Source organism: Microtus oregoni, unplaced genomic scaffold (genome assembly GCF_018167655.1).
Source record: "Microtus oregoni isolate MIOR12 unplaced genomic scaffold, Mior012 000021F_ref0000039, whole genome shotgun sequence".
In the NCBI taxonomy this organism is placed as follows: Eukaryota; Metazoa; Chordata; class Mammalia; order Rodentia; family Cricetidae; genus Microtus; species Microtus oregoni.
Window position 1 is genome coordinate 12,551,830 of NW_024543080.1, and position 21,614 is coordinate 12,573,443.

At 37.5% G+C, this 21,614-nt stretch overlaps 1 protein-coding gene across 7 annotated transcripts in view; it reads left to right on the forward strand.

The window, feature by feature from the left end:
- The first annotated feature begins 1,821 nt into the window (after positions 1-1,821).
- Positions 1,822-21,614, forward strand: part of Epha5 (EPH receptor A5) — a 288,480-nt gene continuing 268,687 nt past the window's right edge. For all 7 annotated transcript variants that reach the window (XM_041671225.1, XM_041671227.1, XM_041671226.1 and 4 more), the window contains exon 1: positions 1,822-2,852. In XM_041671225.1, coding sequence (XP_041527159.1) covers positions 2,666-2,852 — 187 coding nt within the window. In that variant the 5' untranslated portion in view covers positions 1,822-2,665. The remainder of the gene's footprint in view (positions 2,853-21,614) is intronic.

A 21,614-nucleotide genomic window follows, 5' to 3' on the forward strand; every position in this document is an offset into this window, starting at 1 on the left:
CAGGAGACATTTCAGAAAAACAAAACATTTAAAATTTCATTTAACCATATACAGAAAGTTTTTCTAATCATTTGGTGATATAAGAATATAAACTTTAGGCTGAATAAATTTGATGTCTAAATAGTTGATATTAAATAGTTACACATTATTTACTCTTCTAGACTGATAACACACACACACACACACAAATGTAAAGAATAAGGAGGAGGTGGGAGCTTAGAGATCCTCTTCGTAAATCCCTGATCTCATCAATGAGAACACTGAGGCCTAAAGCAGTAACCACATGCTTAATGGCCACTAAAATGCCAGTGTCCTGTATTAGCTTTAGCATGGACTGAAAAGCTTTAGATTCTTTTGCTGCCATTCCTTAAAGAAATTCTAAAGTAGCTCAGCTATGAACAGAGGTAGGGGAAAAGCTCACATTTTGAATGAACTTCAAATAGACATCAGTTTTAACTTTTCATCTCACAGTGAGGATTTTTGCCAACCTGGAAGAGGGATTCACTGCTGTTCCTCTCTGTTTACTTCATGCATTTGGAGCGCATTACAATACGATGAATCTGCTTTCAGCTCCCTAGTGCCAAAACATTCAGGAAAAGGAAAATCAAAGAGGAACTTCCACCTCTTTAAAATAGTGTACCACTGCTGCTCTGTCGTTTCCCCTTTGTGGCAAGCATCTCAACAAAACCCAATGGTCATTAGCTAGCAATTGTGACAAACCTATCGTGAAGCCATCAAGAGTCTAGGTGTGTGAGACTAGTGTACAGTCAGCTGCAGTAGGTGTGAACACGAACCCAGCCTTGAATTGAAGGAGATGTCTTCTTTTAAAATCACACATTTTGGGGGAAAAACTTTGTCTTCTGATATCGAATGCTAACGTCCTAAAATTGCCTTTCTGGTGTCTCTCTTTGAAACAATGAATGAATAAATTGAAGGAGGATATTAAAGCAGGAGAACACAACAGACGTAAGGCATGGGGGAAAAAAAAGATGCTCTTATGCTGCCCTTTCCCCTAGTTATTTGTTACCTTTTCAATGTAATGGACCAGGGGCAATTAAAATAATTTTTTTTGTTTGTTTTTTTTCGAGACAGGGTTTAACTCTGACATTATTATACCCGTGTTAATTTCACTAAAATGAACTGCATTTTTCTCATTACGTAATTTCACTTCTAAAGTATTCTATCACAAAACATCCTATCAGTGAAAAAAGCGAAATACATTCTCATGTATATCCTAGAATAGTACAAATGCCAACAGTCAAATTCTTTGATTCCCTGAGACTGCAAACCTACACACTGTAGTTGAGTTTAGATAGTCTACAGTTCACTTCTCTAGAACACGTTGAGTAATTATCTCATTCCAGAAGAACGGAAAGGGTCAAAGGCGGTGAGGGATGTGGGTGTTTAAGAAACTAGCCACGGATCAGCAGAGCCTGCGAATGCGCTGTTATGTGACGACAAGGTTGCTGGTGCCACAGTCTGCAAAGGGCAGCTGGCGCTGTGCCAGACTCGGGGACCCGCTGCTCCTCCAACCGAGGAGGACCTGGCTTCCCTTCCTCCTTCAGGGACCTCTGGTCCTCGCAGGCACCTTAGGGAGAATCCTTTGCCCTAATTACCCCGGGAGGAAGACGCGCTTTCCTCGGAGACCGCTAGGCAACACTCACCACCGCAGCCTGCAGATTACTTCCCTCTGTGGGTGTGCGACTTCGTTTAAGCGAGTCACACTTACAGTAGCTTGTCACTGGCGAGGCCTCGAGCAGCAGAGGGCGGGGGAGCGCGGGGCGGGCGGTGTTGGGGGGGGGGGAGGACGCGGGGGAGGAGGTGGGAGGCGCAGAGTCGGGCGGCTCGGGGAGACGCCGGAGCTCCAGACACAGCAGGAGCGCGCCGCGCGGGTGCAGTCGCCAGGCAGCTCGCCCTGGCCGCCGCCGCGCACTCCGCCTCCGCGCTGAGCAGCGGGAACCTCAGCGGCTCGAGCCGCCGGGCTCAGCTCCGCTCCCGGGTCCGCGCTCCAGCCTGCTCCGCTCGCCGCACCGCCCCCGGCAGTGCTCAACCCTCAACGTTTGGACTTCCCTCTGCCGGCCTCTCCAGTCGCTAGATCGCTGCCTTTGCTCCACTCTCCTCGCTGTTTGCCACACCACGCTAGCTCTACTATTCTCCCATTTATCCGTAGGCACCCCTGCTTGCATTTTCCCCGCTCCTTTATATGGAAAGCATCATTTTGATTTAAGATGAGTCGTCTTTTTTAATCTCGCCCGTTTCAGTACTGAAGACTGAAAGGGAACCTTGACCACCACTCCAACCCTGGTGGCACTTAAAAAAAAAAATCACAATTTTAAAAGAAAGAACAAGAGAAAAAGAAAAGTCTTACGAGGCAAAGGAACGGAACTCGGGACCCTCTGCAGACCCTTGATTCTGACCACCCAGGACTATACTAGTCATCAGAACTCCTAATTTATCTCATTCAACTGAAAGGGAGGGCGACTGGAGCTAGAAGCAAACTTCGGTGGTCTCCCTGGATCCTTGATTCCCGCATTTGGAGGGGTCGAGCGCCAGAAGACACAGGACCCCACCAGGAGGAGGAGTCCCGCATCTCTCTCTTTTCTCCCACCAAACCTGAACCTTAGACTGAGACACGCGGGATATAGAGGAAAGAGGGTAGTAGAAGATGCGGGGCTCCGGGCCCCGCGGTGCGGGACGCCGACGGACCCAGGGCAGAGGTGGCGGCGACGACATCCCCCGCATCCCTGTCTCTCTGGCAGGCTGCTATTCTGCACCTCTTAAGGGTCCCCTCTGGACGTGCCTCCTCTTGTTTGCGGCGCTCCGGACCCTTCTGGCCAGCCCCAGCAATGAAGGTAGGGTAATGGAGGTGGGGACCGCGGCGCCCTGGGATGGATGGGTGAGGTGGAGCTTGTGTCAGCCGGTCGTAAGCTCTCCAGGCGCTGCTACCTAGACCAAACCTCGCTCTTCCTCTCCAGTAATGTTTGCCCGCTTTTGCTGGCGTTTCCGGATCTCTCGGGTATCTTTGGTTGCATTGTTTGACATATCTGCAGAGTGCTTACCAGGATAGGAACCTGCCCGTGGACTGAGGCTGGTTGGGGGCTGGGAAGTAGAAATCCTGACGGAAAGAGGTCTGAGACCTGAGCTGGGAGGTTGGGCGCGGTTGGGTCCTGGCAACCTAGAGAAGTGACACATCCGGCTTATTGAGAAAAGCGACAAGGCTCTTAGGATCGGTGGGGGTTTTAGAACCATTATTTAATGTTGGTGTTTGAAGACGATGTTAGGGTGATTGGTGCTTTTATTTTGGAGAAAGTGCCTGCCCCGGGAGCTATCTATCATTTAGGGCACCATTAACTACTATTCAGGGCTGAGTAACAAGAGCTTTAATTTTTAAAAGAGGGGGAAATGAAGGGCAGAAACTGATGGGTGTCCTTCTATTTGGGGGGGCCCTAACACCCCACAGCAAAGGGAGAAGAAGGCGGGAAGGTAGGGTGGTGTTAGAGGAGATAGGCATTGTGGATGCTTGGAAGTTGTTCACAGAACCCACTAAGGCTTCCTGAGAGAAGATCTGTCCTAGCCAGAAGGCACCAGGTCCTGAATGAAGTACCCAACCCTCCTATCCGCAGTTCTTTGCTCCGGACTGTTTGCCTTCCTCTGCAAGAGTAAATCTGGAGTCAGGAACACCAACTGCGCTGTTCTTTCCCTAGAGCTGGTCTCAGCCTGCCAGATAACAGTCTTGCTCCATTTTATGGCTTTGCCTGGGGTCCTCTCAGTCACTCTAGGATCCGCTGCTCCTCTTTCACACTTCACGTCTCTCTCTGATCTCAGCTGAAGGGTCCAAGCCTTCACAAGGGGGAGGGTGGAGCAAGGGGTAAGACAGTCAGCATCTCAAACCAGATCCTTGTCACACGGAGAGGAGAGGTCCTCTCCACAGTGGAAACGTCAAACCCCTGTCCTCTTGTCTAGAAGCCTGGGGTTTAGCGTTGGGCTGTGGATGAGACGCCTGAGGTTTAAAACCTTAAATAAACCCTTGCACTTGGGGATGGGAGATGCTGGACCCGAAAAGATGAAGTGGTAGCAGCAAAGTGGTGTATGCCCTCGTGACTAGCATGGATTCAGTCGGCTGTAGAAGACACTGAGCTGGTAACCCCCAGAGCTGCCAGTTCCCAAGGAGCCCTGGGAAAGCAGGGCAGATGGAGACTCACACCCCACCCCACTGACTCTCTCACTATGTTTATTATTCAACATCTGTTTAGAGGAATATGTGTATCTGTCGATATCTGTCAGTAATAAGCCACACTTTAGGCCAAACAAGTTGCTTTTTTTTTCTTTGTAAAGTTTTTTTTAAAGTGATGTATTTTTTGTTTGTTCGTTTTTAGACTTGGATCTTTTATTAATGTCTTACGCTAAGACCATTAGATTAGAAGTCTAAAGGCTGTAAAAGGGCTAATGCAAGAGAGGGGGGCTTTAGGGAAGGGAGGAGCAGGGAGAAGGAGAAAAGAGGAGGGAGGAGGAAGGAAGAGCTTTTAACTGTTTTATTCCAACCAAAGGACCATCCTGACTGAACTGCAAAATGATTCAAGGACAGTGTCAGTCATTTTTTCCTCTACATAGTAACTCCAACCACTGATCTACGACTGCCTTGCCATGAGTGTGATGGGGAAAGGAAGTGGACTCAAGGAAGTCTTTATAAGGGAACTGAAGAAATAAATTCTCAAGGAGTGTGACACACAGGGTGAACAAGGGCCAAAACTAAGGAGATGGATGCAAGCGGAAGGAAGTGCGGAAATAGCGCAAGTCTCCGAAGGTGCCATAAGCAAAACTTGCCTCTTGTGGGCTGGAACCAGGCTAGCATGAGCTTACACACCCACAGGTTGCACCGTCCTTCCCTGCTAGGCCAGTAGAGCACACAGCTGACGTGGTTGCAGGCCTATGAGGTTTGGAGGGTCTAACAACAGCAAGCTCTCTTTTACCCCTGGTGCTCTGAAGACACCTGAAAGCAAGTGTGCCTGCTGTTTGGGGAATATATTGTGATGCATAACTAAAAATTTCATTTTAGTACTATTTGAGGGTGTGTGTCCAACTCATTCCTTTGCTACCAGACAGGATACTATCTTTAATACCACCCGAGACCCGCCTGTTTTGTGAAATCTGGATTCTTTTCAGCTTTACATTTTCTTTACCACTGCTCCTATACGTGGAACGGTGACATAATGAAAAGATTCTAGCACCACTCTCCATTATTCATCTAATGGATAAGATAAAATACAACTTCAACTTGTTTTTTATTTTTTCTAGAAGAGCTTTGGAAGGTGAAGTGCAGAAATATTTGTTTGGTATGACATAAATTTATTAATAAATTGATTAATAAAATTGACTGTCTACAGCTTACAGAGATGTTTAGTGATTCTTCGGTCAAATATGTGTGTGTGCATGTTATACATATAGAATATATATTATATAATTATGTGATAAAATATGAGACAAGAAGAAATAAATGTGAATTATCATTTATGCTTGCTAGTCCAATTATTTTTATCTTCACTTTCATAGGTAACTGCATTCTAAACAAGTTATACAATCAATATTTATTCACCAAACCACACTTGAAAGAAACAATCTGCATTAAGAAAGACAAATCTACTAAAAATGAAAATAATTTCAAACATTTTAGCAGAAGACTTTTTTTTTTTTCAGACCGATCTAGGAAGACAGTATTAGAAAGTGCATCAACAAGTGAATACTCTTAAGAAATTTAATAAGAAAAGGGTCTGTACCAACAATTCTGATTTTTTTGGAGGTGGCCCTGAACTTATTCAATAACTGCCACTTTTTGCTGTCTGGAGATATATTTGTAAACAAGCATTATTTGACAAGTGCTTTTCACAGCAGGGATTCTTGGCCAATTACTGCTGAACAGTTCTGCGTTGAAAATGATTCACCCTCAGTGAATCACGCTTAATTCATTGAAGCCACAGTCAGTAATGCCTCAGTAAAATGCTGACAGTTGTCAGCAGTTTGGATTTGAAAAGTCCAGTTTCTCTCAATGTTTTGTGTGTTTGAGAAAGTGGGCTAGAAGGTTCTTGGGAAAGAAACACAGAAGAGGGGAAATTGGCTAAAATAACTTGAAAGACAACCATAAAACAGTAAATATTTTCACTGGAAAGAGACTGAAAGTGAAGTTTGTTTTAGGATTTTTTTTTTAACTTATAATAGATCCAGGCCCATAAAACATATGTAAGGACACAATAGACTTGTAAAACTAAATGGCTTCATTTTGTAGCCCTGTCTTCCTGCTGTAATTCATTTCCTTTTAGATTAACAGGCAGGACACCACAGAAAAGAACAGTAAAATTGTTCCCTCACCAGGACACTACTGAACAAGAAAAGAGAGCCATTACATCCCTTTGAATCATAGGTTGTTGGAACCAGAAGGGACCATGGAGAGTTTTAGCTTTTTGCTTAATAAACCATGAAGGTTTGGGGTGGGAATCTGACATTTTAAGCTCTTCCTTGGTATCAGGGTGACAGGTAAGATGATTTCATTTCATTACGTAAAACCGGGAGGGGGGGGGGAGTATAACAATTCCCAGACTTTCGGTATAGTAACGCTCTTAAAATTTCAACCTACATACAATATTTTTAATATAGATAGAAGAAGATTTGCAGTTCTGTTATTTGTTTTTCTGATTGGTTGGTTAGTTTCTTTCTGATTGGGTACACACCAGATCGTTGTAAAGGCTATGCACAAACTCTTATCTGAACACAAGTGCACAGATTTTGATATGTAGAAATGCACTGTTCACCATATTTAAGTACTCACAATAAGTTATGACTTGTGAGCATTTAGAGTACATGGCAACTACACAGAAAATATCAACCCTAAATGACTTAGCTATTTGTAGACAGACATTCCCAAAGCATTTCATTCAGTATTGTCACTGACAGAAAAACAGCAGGGCTTTGTTCTTTCCAGATAGTATATTGGCTGTTGACTTTATCATTGTGTTATCTTTTGTTTGGTGTGCTTCTTAAGACATTTGCTGCAACGGGTAACTAATTTCTTTTTCAACTGAGAAAACCATATTACATTTTCCTGTAAGTACAGAACATGAGGGTCCATGATTGTACTAACTGACCCTAGCAACTTTTTATTTCAGGGGTCAAAATTAAGTCTAAAAAAGTGCTACAAACTTCTTTTAAAAGCCATCCTTTTAATTTAAATTAGCAGATATAGTCTACTTGTAAACAACTTGAGTTTTAGTTGATGTATTTACTTATCTGAATATTATGATGATATTGGAAATCTTTTAATACCCTTACAAAATTTTTTATAAAGTATCAGAATTAATTGAAGTATGAATATAAAATTACTTATTAATTGCTAAAATGCATTATTTCTATTTTTACCATAAGGAGCATGAATATAAAGAAGCACGAAAGTGAAACATAGAAATGGAGAACTTAGAAACTGAGAGTGGTTTTTGCTGTTCTATACGTACAGTGATATAGGTCAATAGGGACAGAAAGACACATGCTATCATGTTTGATTAGATAAATGCATAAGAAGTTGCTTGTGAAAATTAATATCCTTGCATACAAGTAATTTGGAAATTGTGTGCTAGTAAAATGTTGTGTGTTCTATTTGAGCCTCAAGAGTAAATGAACGCACATGCACGGCCACAGTGTATTTAAAGGTAGGTTTCAAAAGAGCTCTAGAGATTTACTGAAGACAGATTGAAGTGGTTCATGATTTTTGGATACAGTTTAATAATGTTTACACTTAAAATAAGCAAGAAAATGTCCTTCTTCAGTGAGACATAATACACATGGGAAACATAAATAAAAGGAGATTTCCTGATGCAGTCAGTAGCAAATTTTAAAGCATTACATAGCATTACTACTGAAAGAAACTACTTGAAAGAACTGTATTACTTTAGTGCTTTTAGAAACCTAACATTCAATCGCTATGTTAGTCTTGCCTGAAGGTTTCACTGAAAATGTTTAATGCAATATAAAAATGATCATTTTTTTAGATATCTTGTTTCACTATCAAAGATTTCAAAGGACATAAGAAAATGTCTTTGTTTTCTATGTTAGTATTTTTAATATTAATATATAAGACTATTAAAACAAGAATATTACTATATGTTATAGTTTTGGACATGACAGAATGAATGGCAGTATAAGACTTCTATGAGTATATCCACTTACTTCATATTTGATAACTCATTCATGAGTTTAATAGATATTAATAGAGAGATCACTGATGCCATAAATGGTGCTGTGCAATAAGTACACTAAATTAGATCATAAATAGCATCAAGAAATTTTATATAGACAAGGGATTATTTTAAACTCATTGTTCTCACCACATTAAGCAGTGACATGGACAAAATTAGTATAATATAAAAGAAAATATAAAATTGAATGTTTTACATATAATACTTTTATTAATTTTGTGGTATACAGCTTTAAATTTCCATTTAACTTATTTAACTTTGATCTAAATTGTTACCTGATATTAACTGCCTCTGCAAGTGCAAAAGTAAATAAAAAATAAAAATAAAAAATACTTAATATATGTAACAAAATGAACTATATATAGTCAAATGTCTAGTAATTACTATAGTATTTTTTATCTTTCTCAAAGCTCAAATTTTTTATCTGACTTCCTTAATGAGGATCCCAGATTTTACAGTAATAAAGCTTTAATGTAGTTGGACCCATACTATAAGTTTGCAAAAGATATTTATGATCTTGGATGGTGACATTTGTTAACTGATATCATCTTAGTTTTGACTTTTGAAATGGTTTTGTTCTTTAGTGGTTTTCAGAAACCATAAAGAACCAGGCCTGACACATTCCCTGAAAATCTTCTGAAAACCTGTGTGTGGATTTTGCCTTTAGAGTACCAATTAGCTGTGTTCCATTTAAATAAAACCTAGCAGGTTCTGAGCGTAATTAAACTTTACTGTAGCTCTTCTTTTCCTATAGGGTGCACAGCCTTTAGTCTCTTATCACCTTAGGAGCGACTTTATTAATATCATTTGAATTATTTCTTATACAATGGGAGAACATACAACCCTTTGTTGAATGGGGTCGTATCTAGGTCATGCCTTCTTCTTTCTGTAGTTCTCAGTGACTATTCATGGTTTTAATCTTTATGCATTCATTTAAGATTGAATAATAACTTTGCTAGGATGTAAGTGAATGTGCTAGGAATCATGGAAAGGTTGTAGCAAGGCTGAAAAGAAGAGTGGGGACAATTAAATATGATACAATAAAAACTCAAAAATAAAAGCATTAGGCTCTTTATAAACCTTTTAAAAGAATATGTCATTCATACTTACACACAGAGTTTAGTTTTATATTTGATTCTCCATGGTTCTGAAGACACAACAATGTGCTGAAAAAAAAATGAGACTCTTTAGTTCCCAGTACTTCATATATTTAAAATTTTACAGTTCTTATATTTTTTCATGAGATCAGTTGTTTGGTTTTCATGCCAAACACTTGTGGCCTAAGATACAGCAGATTAAGTAAATGGCATTAAGTGTTTGTGACCATTCTAATTATTTTTCCCTGGCTCGATTATTGCCCAGGTCATCTCCTTCATCAGTTAAGTTTGTCTTCAGTTTAAATAAAATGGGCCATAGCTCTCTGTAAAAGATTTTGAAAACCAAGAATCCTCAAAGAGCCAAAACCTGACGGTTGAAATATTTTTGCATATGCTTTGTGAGAAAATGTTCCTACTTGGAAACATGTTTCAGGCTAAGTATTGGATGATTTAGAGAAAATACAGTCTGTTCTTCCACTCATAGGTGGCTGCTGCCTTTTTTTCCTCATAGTATTTTCATGCTTATTAGCATCTCTCAATTGTCTTTGCCTTGTCCCTCCTCTCATCGAGGAAGACAGCACAGAAAAGAGGGTCAGAACCCAGGCCTGCTGTGCTCAGTTTCCCCTAAAGGTCTCACAATTTTAAAATGCATATTAAGAAGACAAGACATTTCTCTTAATTAAAATGTAGAAGAATCCTCTACCTAAGTAATAGATTGCAACTAACTCAATCATAATGCTGTTTACCTAATTCATAGACCAGAAAAAGAAATGTTTAAGACATCTCTGTCAGTTATGGCTTTCTTAAAAGGTTTTGCCTTAGCAGGACAATGTCAGGATGTGCTAATGTCTTTTCTGTGGAAACACTAACTCAGCAGGTAAATTCAGTTGGCACCAGTTCAGCCCCTACAGTGCCCAACAGAAACTTGCCATGTGAGCCAAGTTTAGATTTCCTCCAGAGCCTTTCCCTTCTGTAAAGGCTACAGAGGTGGGAAAGGCTTCTCAATGATACATATGATAACACTGCAAACTACTTTTGTAGAAGGGCTTCAGGGAAGAAAATATAGAAATAACTCAGCTCCGAGGAGTCCACAGCCGTCCTTCTGCAGGAGAGAACACTGAAGAACTGTTCTGTTTGAAGGACTTCAACAATATCTCGTTTTCAACCACCACATTCTTTACTTACCTTGTGAGAAATCAGGGGAGGAACAACAGAAACAAATCTAAATAACACTTTTAAGATAGCAGATGTGGGGTCGGGTGGTGGTGGCCCACATCTTTAATTCCAGCACATTGGAGGCAGAGGCAGGTACATCTCTGTGATTTTAAGGCCACCCTGGTCTTCAGAGTGAGTTCCTGGACAGCCAGAGATGTTGCATAGAGAAACCCTGTCTTGTAAAACAAACAAACAAAGGATTGCGGGTGTGAGTCATTGCGTTTGAATGAAGTTCTTGAAAACAAGTAAGCAGAGATTTAAGTGTTAGGAACTGACAGAAATATGAGGGAAAACATTTCCATCTTTGGATTTTGAAATCAAGTCTGTTGGTGCTAATTTCCTTCACTTATTATGTTCTTTGATAATTCATTTTATTTTGTGGTAGTTTTGTTCAGAATATTTTCTCCATAATAGAAATATATCCACATTTCACAGAATTGTAGTAGAGGAAAATGGAATGAAACAATTTCTTAATTGGAGGAGCTTTTCATAAAAAATAAACAAGCCATGAAAGAGCACAGAAAGTCTTAGAGAGGAGCCGAGTAAATGCTCTCCGCGGGTCACCTAGCTGTTTGCTGGATGAGTCAGGATAAAAGTAAATATTGTTTAAAAGTAAATAATATAAAGATTATTATATTATATTTTTCTGATTTGGCAGAAATGTGGATCTTGGCAATCATTGATAATGCCTCATCTGTATAGATATAGTCATTGCCACTGAGCTCTGTGCCTAGTTGCTATCAGTTTCCCAACTATGGCACCTCTTCTAGCATAGATAGGAATGAGGAGTTTTAAAGATCAAGACACTGAAGTTCTGCCATGTGCTATGAGACATAATAAATTAGCCCCTTCAGGATCTACACAATAAAAATGGAAATGGTAGGGGCTATTCAAAGAATCGGTATGACGAGAAATAAGAAAGTACCTCCGCCACTGAGTAAAGTTGCTACAGTTATATAGCTAAACAACAAATGTCAGTTCTTCTTTTTCACACACAATGAGATATGGGGTATTTGAGAAGTAATTTCTCAGTCACAGGTCATCATAACTCTTGAAATGAAAGATGAAAAGATCTTGTACTAGGAAAGAAATCTAATAAAGGAATTCAGAAAATATCCCATATACATCTACAAAATAAAAATGAACCATATGTGTGGGTTTCTTTGTCTAGTGACAAATTTGGGACTTTGCCTAGGAGATAAAGAAAATATATAAGTACAGGTATCATAGACTGCATCATTGCATTTTATTTTACACTTCCACATTTTATCATCCACAAAATATATCAAGAGATATCTGAGTCTATTTTCAGTGTTTTGTCATCAAATGCTATTGTTTTGGATAACCCTTATATATGTTCTAGTTTGCTATGCATTGTAAGCATGCATTGTAAAATATAAAAATATAAATAGCAACTTTATATTTTGAGAGATGATCATTAATTTACTGCCCTCCCAGTCTTGAAAATTGATAGCATGTTTAATGTTTCTTGATAAAGATCTGACACCCCTGATTTCAGATTTAAATACAGTTTTCAATTTCCCTTTTCCCAGAACACTTCTCTCTCCAATGACATGCATATTAACCACATTTCTTGGAAATATGAGTAGGTTTTTATATTTCCAGAAAGTTTTTAATGTAATTACTAGAAGGCTGTTCTTTTGCACACAGGAGACCCTAACAAAACATGAGACTGTTTGGAACATATCATTTAGATTTACTTGTAGAACAGAAATTGCATACTCATCAATATCCATGCTTTAGTCAGGATTAAAGCTATCATTCACTGTTGCTTTATGACCATGGGTCATTGTTGTGATTTACATGTATTTATTTTCTTCTAAATGAATCAAGGAAATCTCCATTATCACCATTTTATTTTAGAGAAAATGAGGTAGTATGTATAGTTAAATAGCTTGCCTCAGTTTATTCATGTGAAAGTGGTACAGCCTTCATGCAGAGAGTGGGGTATCAAGCTGGGTGGGAGTTCACTCACCTCTTTTACTCAGGTAATCTGGCACTGTTCTCAACTTTTGGTGCAAGGGATTATTTTGCCATCCAATAACCAAAGTCATTCTTACGTTTAGTGTTCCTCGTACAGTATTATTTCAAAAACAATGGCAAGTAGAGTCAAAGTGCTTAGGATGAAGGTAGATGGAATTCTGGAGATTTTCCTTCCCATACTCACTATTACTGATAATCGCATTTTCCAGGAATACTTAATCAATGGTTACATATTTTAGATTAACACAATGCTTTCTTCATAGTCAGTGTCCATTAGCATGCAGTGAGCTCTCTTCTTGTATCTTCTTTTTTTTTAACTGAACATTTTTGTTCTTTGCCTTCTTAATTTCTCTCTGGAATTTTAGATGGCAGATTTCATCTGCCATCCTAAGCCCAGGCAAGGTTCTAAACAGTACTATCTGTGGAAGAACAGTTTCTGTTGCTTTACTAGGAATGCAAAGGACATTTGAAAGTTTTGTTCAACATATAACAAATTCTACTTTTCATGCAGTATACTTTATAATAAGAAATATCACCTAAAGATTCAATGGAAAATTTAGGCTACTCTTTTCTCTACTAAAAACCAATTATCATTACTTTTAAATTTGAGTAGGATGCTTTGTAATAATTTTGAAAGTTGTTTATATTATAAAAGTATTGTTTCTATGATTCTCACCAAAATACCCTTATAGGTAGGATACATTAGGGGAATTCATTACTATTACAAAAGGATCTGATATAAGGAAGAATTAATTTAAAATACTAGAAACTTTCAAAATCTAACACTTTTTTGTTCCTCAAAGTAATACCAAATTTACAGATGTGCCATGAAGGTGTAAGGATGCAGACTCTAGACATCGTTCAGCTTTTTAGAGCCGTGCACCTTGGGCAATCCACACAACTTCTCTGCATCTCCTTTCTAGTCTGTAAAGTGATATTATTATTATTTTCGGTGCCCTGGGTTTTAAACACAGTCAACCCCTCCCCCCACGCATTGCTAGATTTTTATCCTATGTCTGTACAGACAGCTTTCCCCAAGTGTGAATTCCCATTTTCATTCACTTTATGGTTGTATAGATTTAATTGATATCTTTAAAGTGTTTTGTAAATATTTTGACTTAGAGAATGACAGTATTAAATATTACATCTTCAAAAACTGTGGGATGGCAACTTGGCATGGAGCAGGGCATTAGTTAGTAAGTACTGTTTTATTTGTTGAAAGTAGAAATACTAGAAGAAAAGGACTTGACTGTAGTTTAGTAGCTCAAAGAGTCCTTATCTACTTCCTGGGTAAAGCTTTTCAATGCCCTTCAGCACACTTAGGTTAAAAATCAAACCTTAATTGTGCGTGCTTCAGAATCATACCTCTTGCCAGTTCACCATCACCGAGGTACGAAAGAAGAGTGAGGCGCCTTATCTTCATTCAGTGTCCTGGGTTTTTGAACACAGTCAACCCTTCCTCCCAAGTATTGCTAGATTTTTATCCTAGGACTGTACAGACAGCATTCCCCAAGCTTGAGTTCCCATTTTCTTTCCTCACATCACCTGTCTGTCACATGTAATTCTATTTTCACTTGTTTATGCCTTTCTGGTCTTTCTTCAAAATAGAAATCCTATGAAAGCAAAAGTTAATCAGGAAAATGATTCTCTAAAGTTGGATTTCAGTAAAAACAGAGATCATATAATTTTCTAACAAAAAAGCAATTTTATTTCAACAAAACTGACAGTAGATTGTCTTGGTTCTTGCATTTATTTGAGCACCACTGTGGGGAAAGCATATCTGTCTGGAAGCCCATTGGGAGCCAGATCCAAAACCTAATTTTCCATCTGGAACATCAGGGAAGTACTCTGTAAATCCATGCTTGATTAATGAACACTATGAACCAAATCTTTAAGTGGCTTAAAGCTGCTATTTTTAATAGCCACTCTTTCACTGTGGTAGTCTATACTTGATGGAGCCAATGTAACTTTTTCCTAAATCCATAATTAACAGAAGTTAGAATTTGGTTTATAAGGCCTGTAGTAAATTGAAATGTTACCAACTGAAAGACTGTATGGTTCACCCACCACAGTAAACTAATACCAACATATATGCTATCAGAATAATTTACTTGAAATTAACAAAATGTATAACAAAGATCATATATATATATATATATGAAATACTTTATGTTTATTGTGATTAGCACTTTGAGCATTTTGTGGTTGAATTGAATTCTGTTTTATTTTTGTCACTTTCTTATGGTTACATTTTTGACCCACAATAAAAACATTCTTTTCTATTTAAAGTATGACTTAACCTTACATCTAGAGAAGCAATTAATGCAAAACATCTGTTTGTAATTTGGGGGGATGGAAAGAATTACTCTTTCATTTACTCCGTTTCTTCAATTACACTCACTGCTACATCATGAAGCACTGTAGATTCATAGTGTCATGGGAATTCTTAATGTTTAAGAGAAAATGTCAGTAAGAAGTGCATCAACTATTGTATGCATAGATTAGAACTGAAGCATAAGTTTGCTTGGGAAATAATTATCTTTTCAAGTACAGTTTTGGTCATTTATGGCTAGTTTGTTTAATTAACAATCCCCCCAGAGACAATAGCCTTTTACTTTGCTGTAAATTAGTAACAACTGCATAAAATATCAGATATGGTTCTTTTCACTAAGTTATTTTGAACTGAGTCACTTCCTAGGTAGGGTGAAAATATGAAAATATTGCTATGAAGACTCATTGAATGACTATGAAGACTATAATTCTCAAACTACCCCAATGATTCTGATAATTTTAATATGGAAGGAAGTTGATCTTGGTATAATTCAATAGTCTGTAGTTGGTCACAGAGCACTTAAATTGACAAAGTGTCTGCATGTAATTGCTGAAGCTCTTAACTATACCAATTTAGCCAGAGATTGCATTTCTCTAAATGTTACTATTAATATGATTTGTATTTTACTTATGCTAATAATTCTCAAGGAAGAAATCATACTTTAGAAAGAGCATGTGTCTCGGAAAACATCAATACCCTCAAGAATATTATGAATACATATGTGAAAGAACGTGGAAAATTCGTATTGAAAATTTATGACTGCCATTGATACTGAGGGACTTTCACAGAAAATTTAAGGTTTGATATTTGATTACAGCTCTCATTTCCTCGCTGAAAATCTGTCAGTCCACTAGAAAACTGAACTATGATTCCAAAGATGATGATGGAAACAGTATTTTAGTTTAGTTTGGAATAGAGAAGGACAACGCAAGTAACTATCTTTAGTTTCAAAATATGTGGAAGTGATTTTGTTCTGATAGCAACTTCTGTATTGTGTAAAGAAAAGGATTTAATATTATCAATGTTTTTCAAAGGTATAATTCTTTGTCATGTACATCTTAATTATCTTCCTCTTCTTTCTCTTCTTCTTATTTCTTCCTCACCTCTCACCTGCATCTTTTCTTCTTCCTTCCCCTTTCCTCTTACTACTCCTTCTTCTCCTACCTCCCCTTCTTTGATTAGGTCCAGAAATTTTCACTGAAAATGATTCACTGCAAACCCAACACATATAGCTATTACATCTAGTTATAGATTTCATGGATGTCATTTTTGCACCTCCTTTTCTTTTCCCAATTGGTTATCTAAGATCTCTTCTTTGAGGTTTGTGGGTTCTTTTTTTCACGTAACAGTGCTAATATGGAAAGGGAGGGCTGTACAGAAGACAGTGTGATAACGTACTATCTTAGATATGTCAAGAAAATTAAACTGCAATCTGTGGTATAGACTACTTTGAAACAACATTTTCTACCCAGAGGTCTTATCTGAGCCAATCTGAGAACATTGTTAAATATACCATATCTGATGTCAAAAATCACTGAGTCAAATTTATTAAAATATCCCACTGAAAAAATTTAAAGCCCAATAATTGATAATGTCAGGATATCAGTAATTATTTTATGCTTTAGAATAACTTTACATAAAAGAGATGTACTCAAAATGGGATATGTGGATTAGAATTTTGCTACTCTGCAATGACATGCATAGCAAGATCGATTGCTGTTTTAGAGACCCGCTGCAGTTTTATATTGCCACCGTAATTCAACTCTGTGATAGGAGGGTTCGTCTCACTGCACTGAGGCATAGCCTAGCTCTTAAGCTGTCCAAGACTAGTTCAATATAGACATATCAGGATAGATGTGTAGGGGTGTGCTTTCTAGAATGTGGTCTTCTCTCCTGTAGGTCTCATCCTCATCCCAGTGCTTTAGAAGGACCCAAGGAACTCAGATTTTTAAAATCTTGCTGTTCATTCTAATGTGAAAAGTCTGTATTAGATTTGAATCATTAGAGCAAATACCTAGGGATGATCTACTTTTATAAGAAATTTTTATAAGAACATTTTGGTTTGATTCATCACTTTGGAGGTTTTGATCATGATTGATTGGTTCTATCAGTTTGGTGCCATGGTGAAGTGGCACGTCATGACTGATGAATAAGAGTGGAACAAGACAAACTATATCATAGCAAAAAGGGACTGGAATCCTACTATATTAGTTACTTCTGTTATTGCTATGACAAAACCTAGGGAAGAATTACGTAAGCAAGGAAATGATTATTTTGACTCACACTTTATGGGGACATTCCATCATGACAGAAGCATGGTGGCAGACCTGTGCGATCATTTCTCAGATAATTGTCCACAGGCAAAAAGCAGAGAGGTGAATGCAGGTATGCAGATCATTTTTTCCTCTATATGCAGTCTATAGCCCCAGTCCCTTGCATGATGTCACTGACATTCCACCTGAAGTTACACATTTCTTCAAATACAGGCACAGAAATTATTAGAAGTAAATTTCCATGATGATTCTAAATTCAAATAATCCATTGTAAATCCTCTCTTTATGAACAAACTCTGATGACCATAATATTTTCCATTCAATTCTGTCACTTATTTCCACCACTTCCCAATATCGGTAGGTTAGGACTAAGCCTTAATATATATTTAATATAAATGAATATATTATTGCAAGACAATTTATATCTAAATTATAGTGAGAGATTGGGGTATGAGGAGAAACACGATTACTGCTCAGGATAAATGATTTTTATTACTTATTAAGTATGAGACAGTGTGAAAACACTTAAAGGTTAACAATGGTGTAGCTTATTGTGAAACATCACTATATACATAAAAGGAATAGTACAAGAAAAATAAATATTCTAATACAGCAAAGGCTATATTCAAGAATTACACACTTTGATTTCCAGATTGATACTCAAAGTATATGATTAATATTTCCTATTATCTTTTAAAATAATATTTAATGTATCTTGAATTGGCTTCAGTCATAAGTTGCAAATGTTACCAAGGAAAATTATGCCTTCAAAATGCCTGACTTTGGGAATATTTATGGATCCAGAATGTTCTTCTTACATGTATGACACCAGTAAACACATGGCATATATTCAGACTCACACACATACATACATACACATAAATATCAAAAAATAAAAATAAATACCAGGACAAATATATACTAAACTCACAGACTATATCTATGCATTTGTGACAGTTTCTTTATTAGCATATATTCACATCCAATCATTACTTATTCTAACCTGAAGCCCGGAAAATAAATAATTATATATTATATTATTTAATAAAGAATGAGGGCCAATTAGGTCCTGACATACGGAATGAGTAAAAGCATAGAACTGTCTTATATACACCATCCATTTTATTCTATTTTTTTATCTCTTTGATAGTTAAGAATAAAAAGTTTGAACTGATATGGATCCAATATTTCTTCAACTCAGGTGTATAGAGAATAACATCTATCTAAATCAGATATTAAGGAAAGAACTTTCATTGATATTTTGTTGCTTACTATTCTTCTTTTTTGCAACTTAAAACTTGCTGTCAACAATGCAGTAGGAAATCTGATTCTCCAGTGAACAGGACTCATATCTGCTCTACTACGATTAATCCATTTGAATTTTTCACCCTGTTAAAAAATTGGATGTTGTATTTATGTATTTTGTGTGGGAACATGTATGTGTACATACATGGAGTTCAGAGAACAACCTATGTACCATCCTTGGAGAGGCTATATATCTTCTTTGAAACAAGGACTTTCCTTGTTCCAAAGCACACTGATTAGCCTGGACGTGTTAGTCAAGTCCCATGGGTTGATTTTTTTCACCTCCTTCCTAGCACTGATACTACAGGTGCACACCATTATGACTGACACTTTTCTTTAGGTCATTGGGATTGAGCTCAGGTCCTCATGCTTTCAAGGGAAGTGCTTTCTTGATTCCTCTCACCAGTTCCAACGTTTCGCCTTGCATACAATATGTTAAGGATATTATCATAGATGCTGGCATCCGCACCATACTATTCATAACCCATTAACTTAATAAAAGTCATTATACAGAAGGCAATTTTTTAGAGCTATCCAACCGTGGTATACAACAAGTCAGACACTGGATCGGGTTCAATAGAGAAATCAGGAAAAAAAAAAAGGCTTTGATGAGATAACGTGGATTTAGATTCCAGATATACGCTTATATTAGTTCTGGGACCTTGGGCCATTGGCCTGTTTAACTTTCCTCAGCTTCAATTTCCTTATCTGTAAAAGGAGGAATATAACATACCAAAAGATCAGTGTTAAGATTAAGTGATAAAATGTATGAGTACAGACACATATAATTTTATTAGTTTCAATCGCTGATGTTACAGACATAAGAATTCAGTCTTTGAAACCAAAAATGATTTTCATTGAGGTTATACAGCAACAAAACTAGTATTAAAGGAATAATGAACATTATCTGTGGCATGAAGCGCTCTTAGATTTAATTGTGTAGAAGCACATTTATTTCAAGTGTTAGACTTTCAACATTCTGTTTTTGAAGGGAATGCCTTCATAAAATCGCTTTATACACAGTCATGTAGAATAAAGAATTTGCTTAGAAGAATATTCTTTTTACAAACTCCTCTTAAACTCTTATGTCATGTGAGGCTGACATTTCTTAGAGAAGATGAAAACAATATCAGAGATTTCACAAACATAGTTACCATACCCGACAAGGTAGTCACTGAAAACATATGGCACTGCTCTTTTCAAGCTATGTGTCCTGTGACGGTAGCAGATTGCTCATTACTCATAATCTAGCTGTCAGTAGATTTATGTGTTAGCTCTGCTTAAACATCTTGTAGAGTCTCGCCAGTAGATATGAGTGGTGAATTTCTTTCTTTCCATCTCATTGGGTTATACCTTTTGACTTCAGTACTAATTCATAATTCTGAGAATGCATTTCCGATTAAAACTCATCCTACCACTGCTATCCATTCTATGTTGTAAATACTGGTAATTAAATTTGAAAATCAGCAAGCAAATTGTTGTTATTAACAATAAAAATATCATCTAAAAAGTATAAAATTGAATAGCATGGGGCTGATGAGATAACTCAGTTGTTAAAGCATATTATTCTTCAGAGGATCTCAGTTTGGTTCCTAGCAGCAACACTGAGTGGCTCACAAGCACCTGTAAATCCAGTTCCAGGGAATATGATACTCTTTTCTGCTGTCTGTGTGTGTTATTCACGAATCCCTACAGAAACAGAACTGATATACCATATGTTGGGTTTATTAGGGTGAGCCTAAAGACTGTAGTCCAACTATTTCAACAATGCCAGTCTCCCAATAGAACGTTCAAGAATCCAGTCATTTTGGGTTCCTGAGCCTGGATGTCTCAGCTGGCTTTCGGTATGACAAAGAAGTATGATAGAATACAGTGAAGGAATAGATTTATCAGCAAGAGTGAGGGCAAACAGGCAAAGAGCAGGTGCTTCTGCCCTCCATTTTCTTTGCACAGGCTGCTACCAGAAGTTGTGGCCCATGTTTTAGATAGTTCTTCCCACCTCAATGAAGAAAAATCCCTTACAGACATACCCAGCTACTTGTGTTTTAGTTGTAGTTGTAGTCAAGTTGACAGGCAGAAATGAATAGCCATCACATTGTGGTACCTGCACATCTGTGGTGTACATACAGATACATAAAAAGCAGATACACATCTATAAAATTAGTAGCAATAATAGTATTCTGAAACAAAAAGACTGGTTAATCTTGCAGTCAATAATAGTTATGTTTGATTATACTGATTACATTGATTATAATTAATTACAATCAAAAGAATACTGAAAGTTATTTTTAACTAATTAATGAATTAAGATTTGAAAGGGTTTTTTGCAGTAATGACTAGTTTTGAGCTTGCTATACAATGATTGAAATATTATTTAAAATAATTTCAAAGATAAATATGGGGGAGTCAAGTATATCAGGAGTAAAAGCAGTAAGAATTCTGTGAACAGATTTTATAATTATTGAAAAGCAAGGCAAGAAGAGCACACTTTAGAAACAAAAGAGGAATTTGCCTTCAAGATCCCATACTAGCAGTTGGGATACAAACCTTTGCCAGTGACAACAATCATGTTATCTACCAGGATAAGTAATAAAATTGTTTTTCCTGCATAAAAGAAAGTCCTAAGAGAGGGGCCTCCAAGTTATATGGATTACAATAGCTATGATATAATTTGTAGCATATTTCCTATCTCTTTAGTCTGCCAAACCTAATCTACAAGCTTTGCTTTTCCACTATTCTTATTTTCTTTACGGAGCTGGTATCTGATCCAAAAAGCACACAGCTACTGCCAGGTCAGCCAGGAGTGGTTTGTGTTCTCCTTGTTTTGTTGCTCAATAATGGCTTCAGAAATTCCCTTTCCTTGCAGAATCCCTTCACGGCTCATTGAACAGAACTGTTTTAATGGTAGGACCACAGAAAGAGAAGTGAAATTAGTTACTATTCCTAAAGGATTTTTGCCAGGCTAGCTGTCTTATAGAATGAAACAGAACCTGCCATCTAGAGATCTATCAAGAACAGGTGGGGAATGTGTGGTATTTGTTTAGCCACTCAGTTTGGTCCTAAAGATGAAAGAAAAGAAAGACTACACTGGTATCTGGATAGCTTAGTTCCATTCACTGTGTAGGGAAGAGAAGCAATTGGTTTGTGT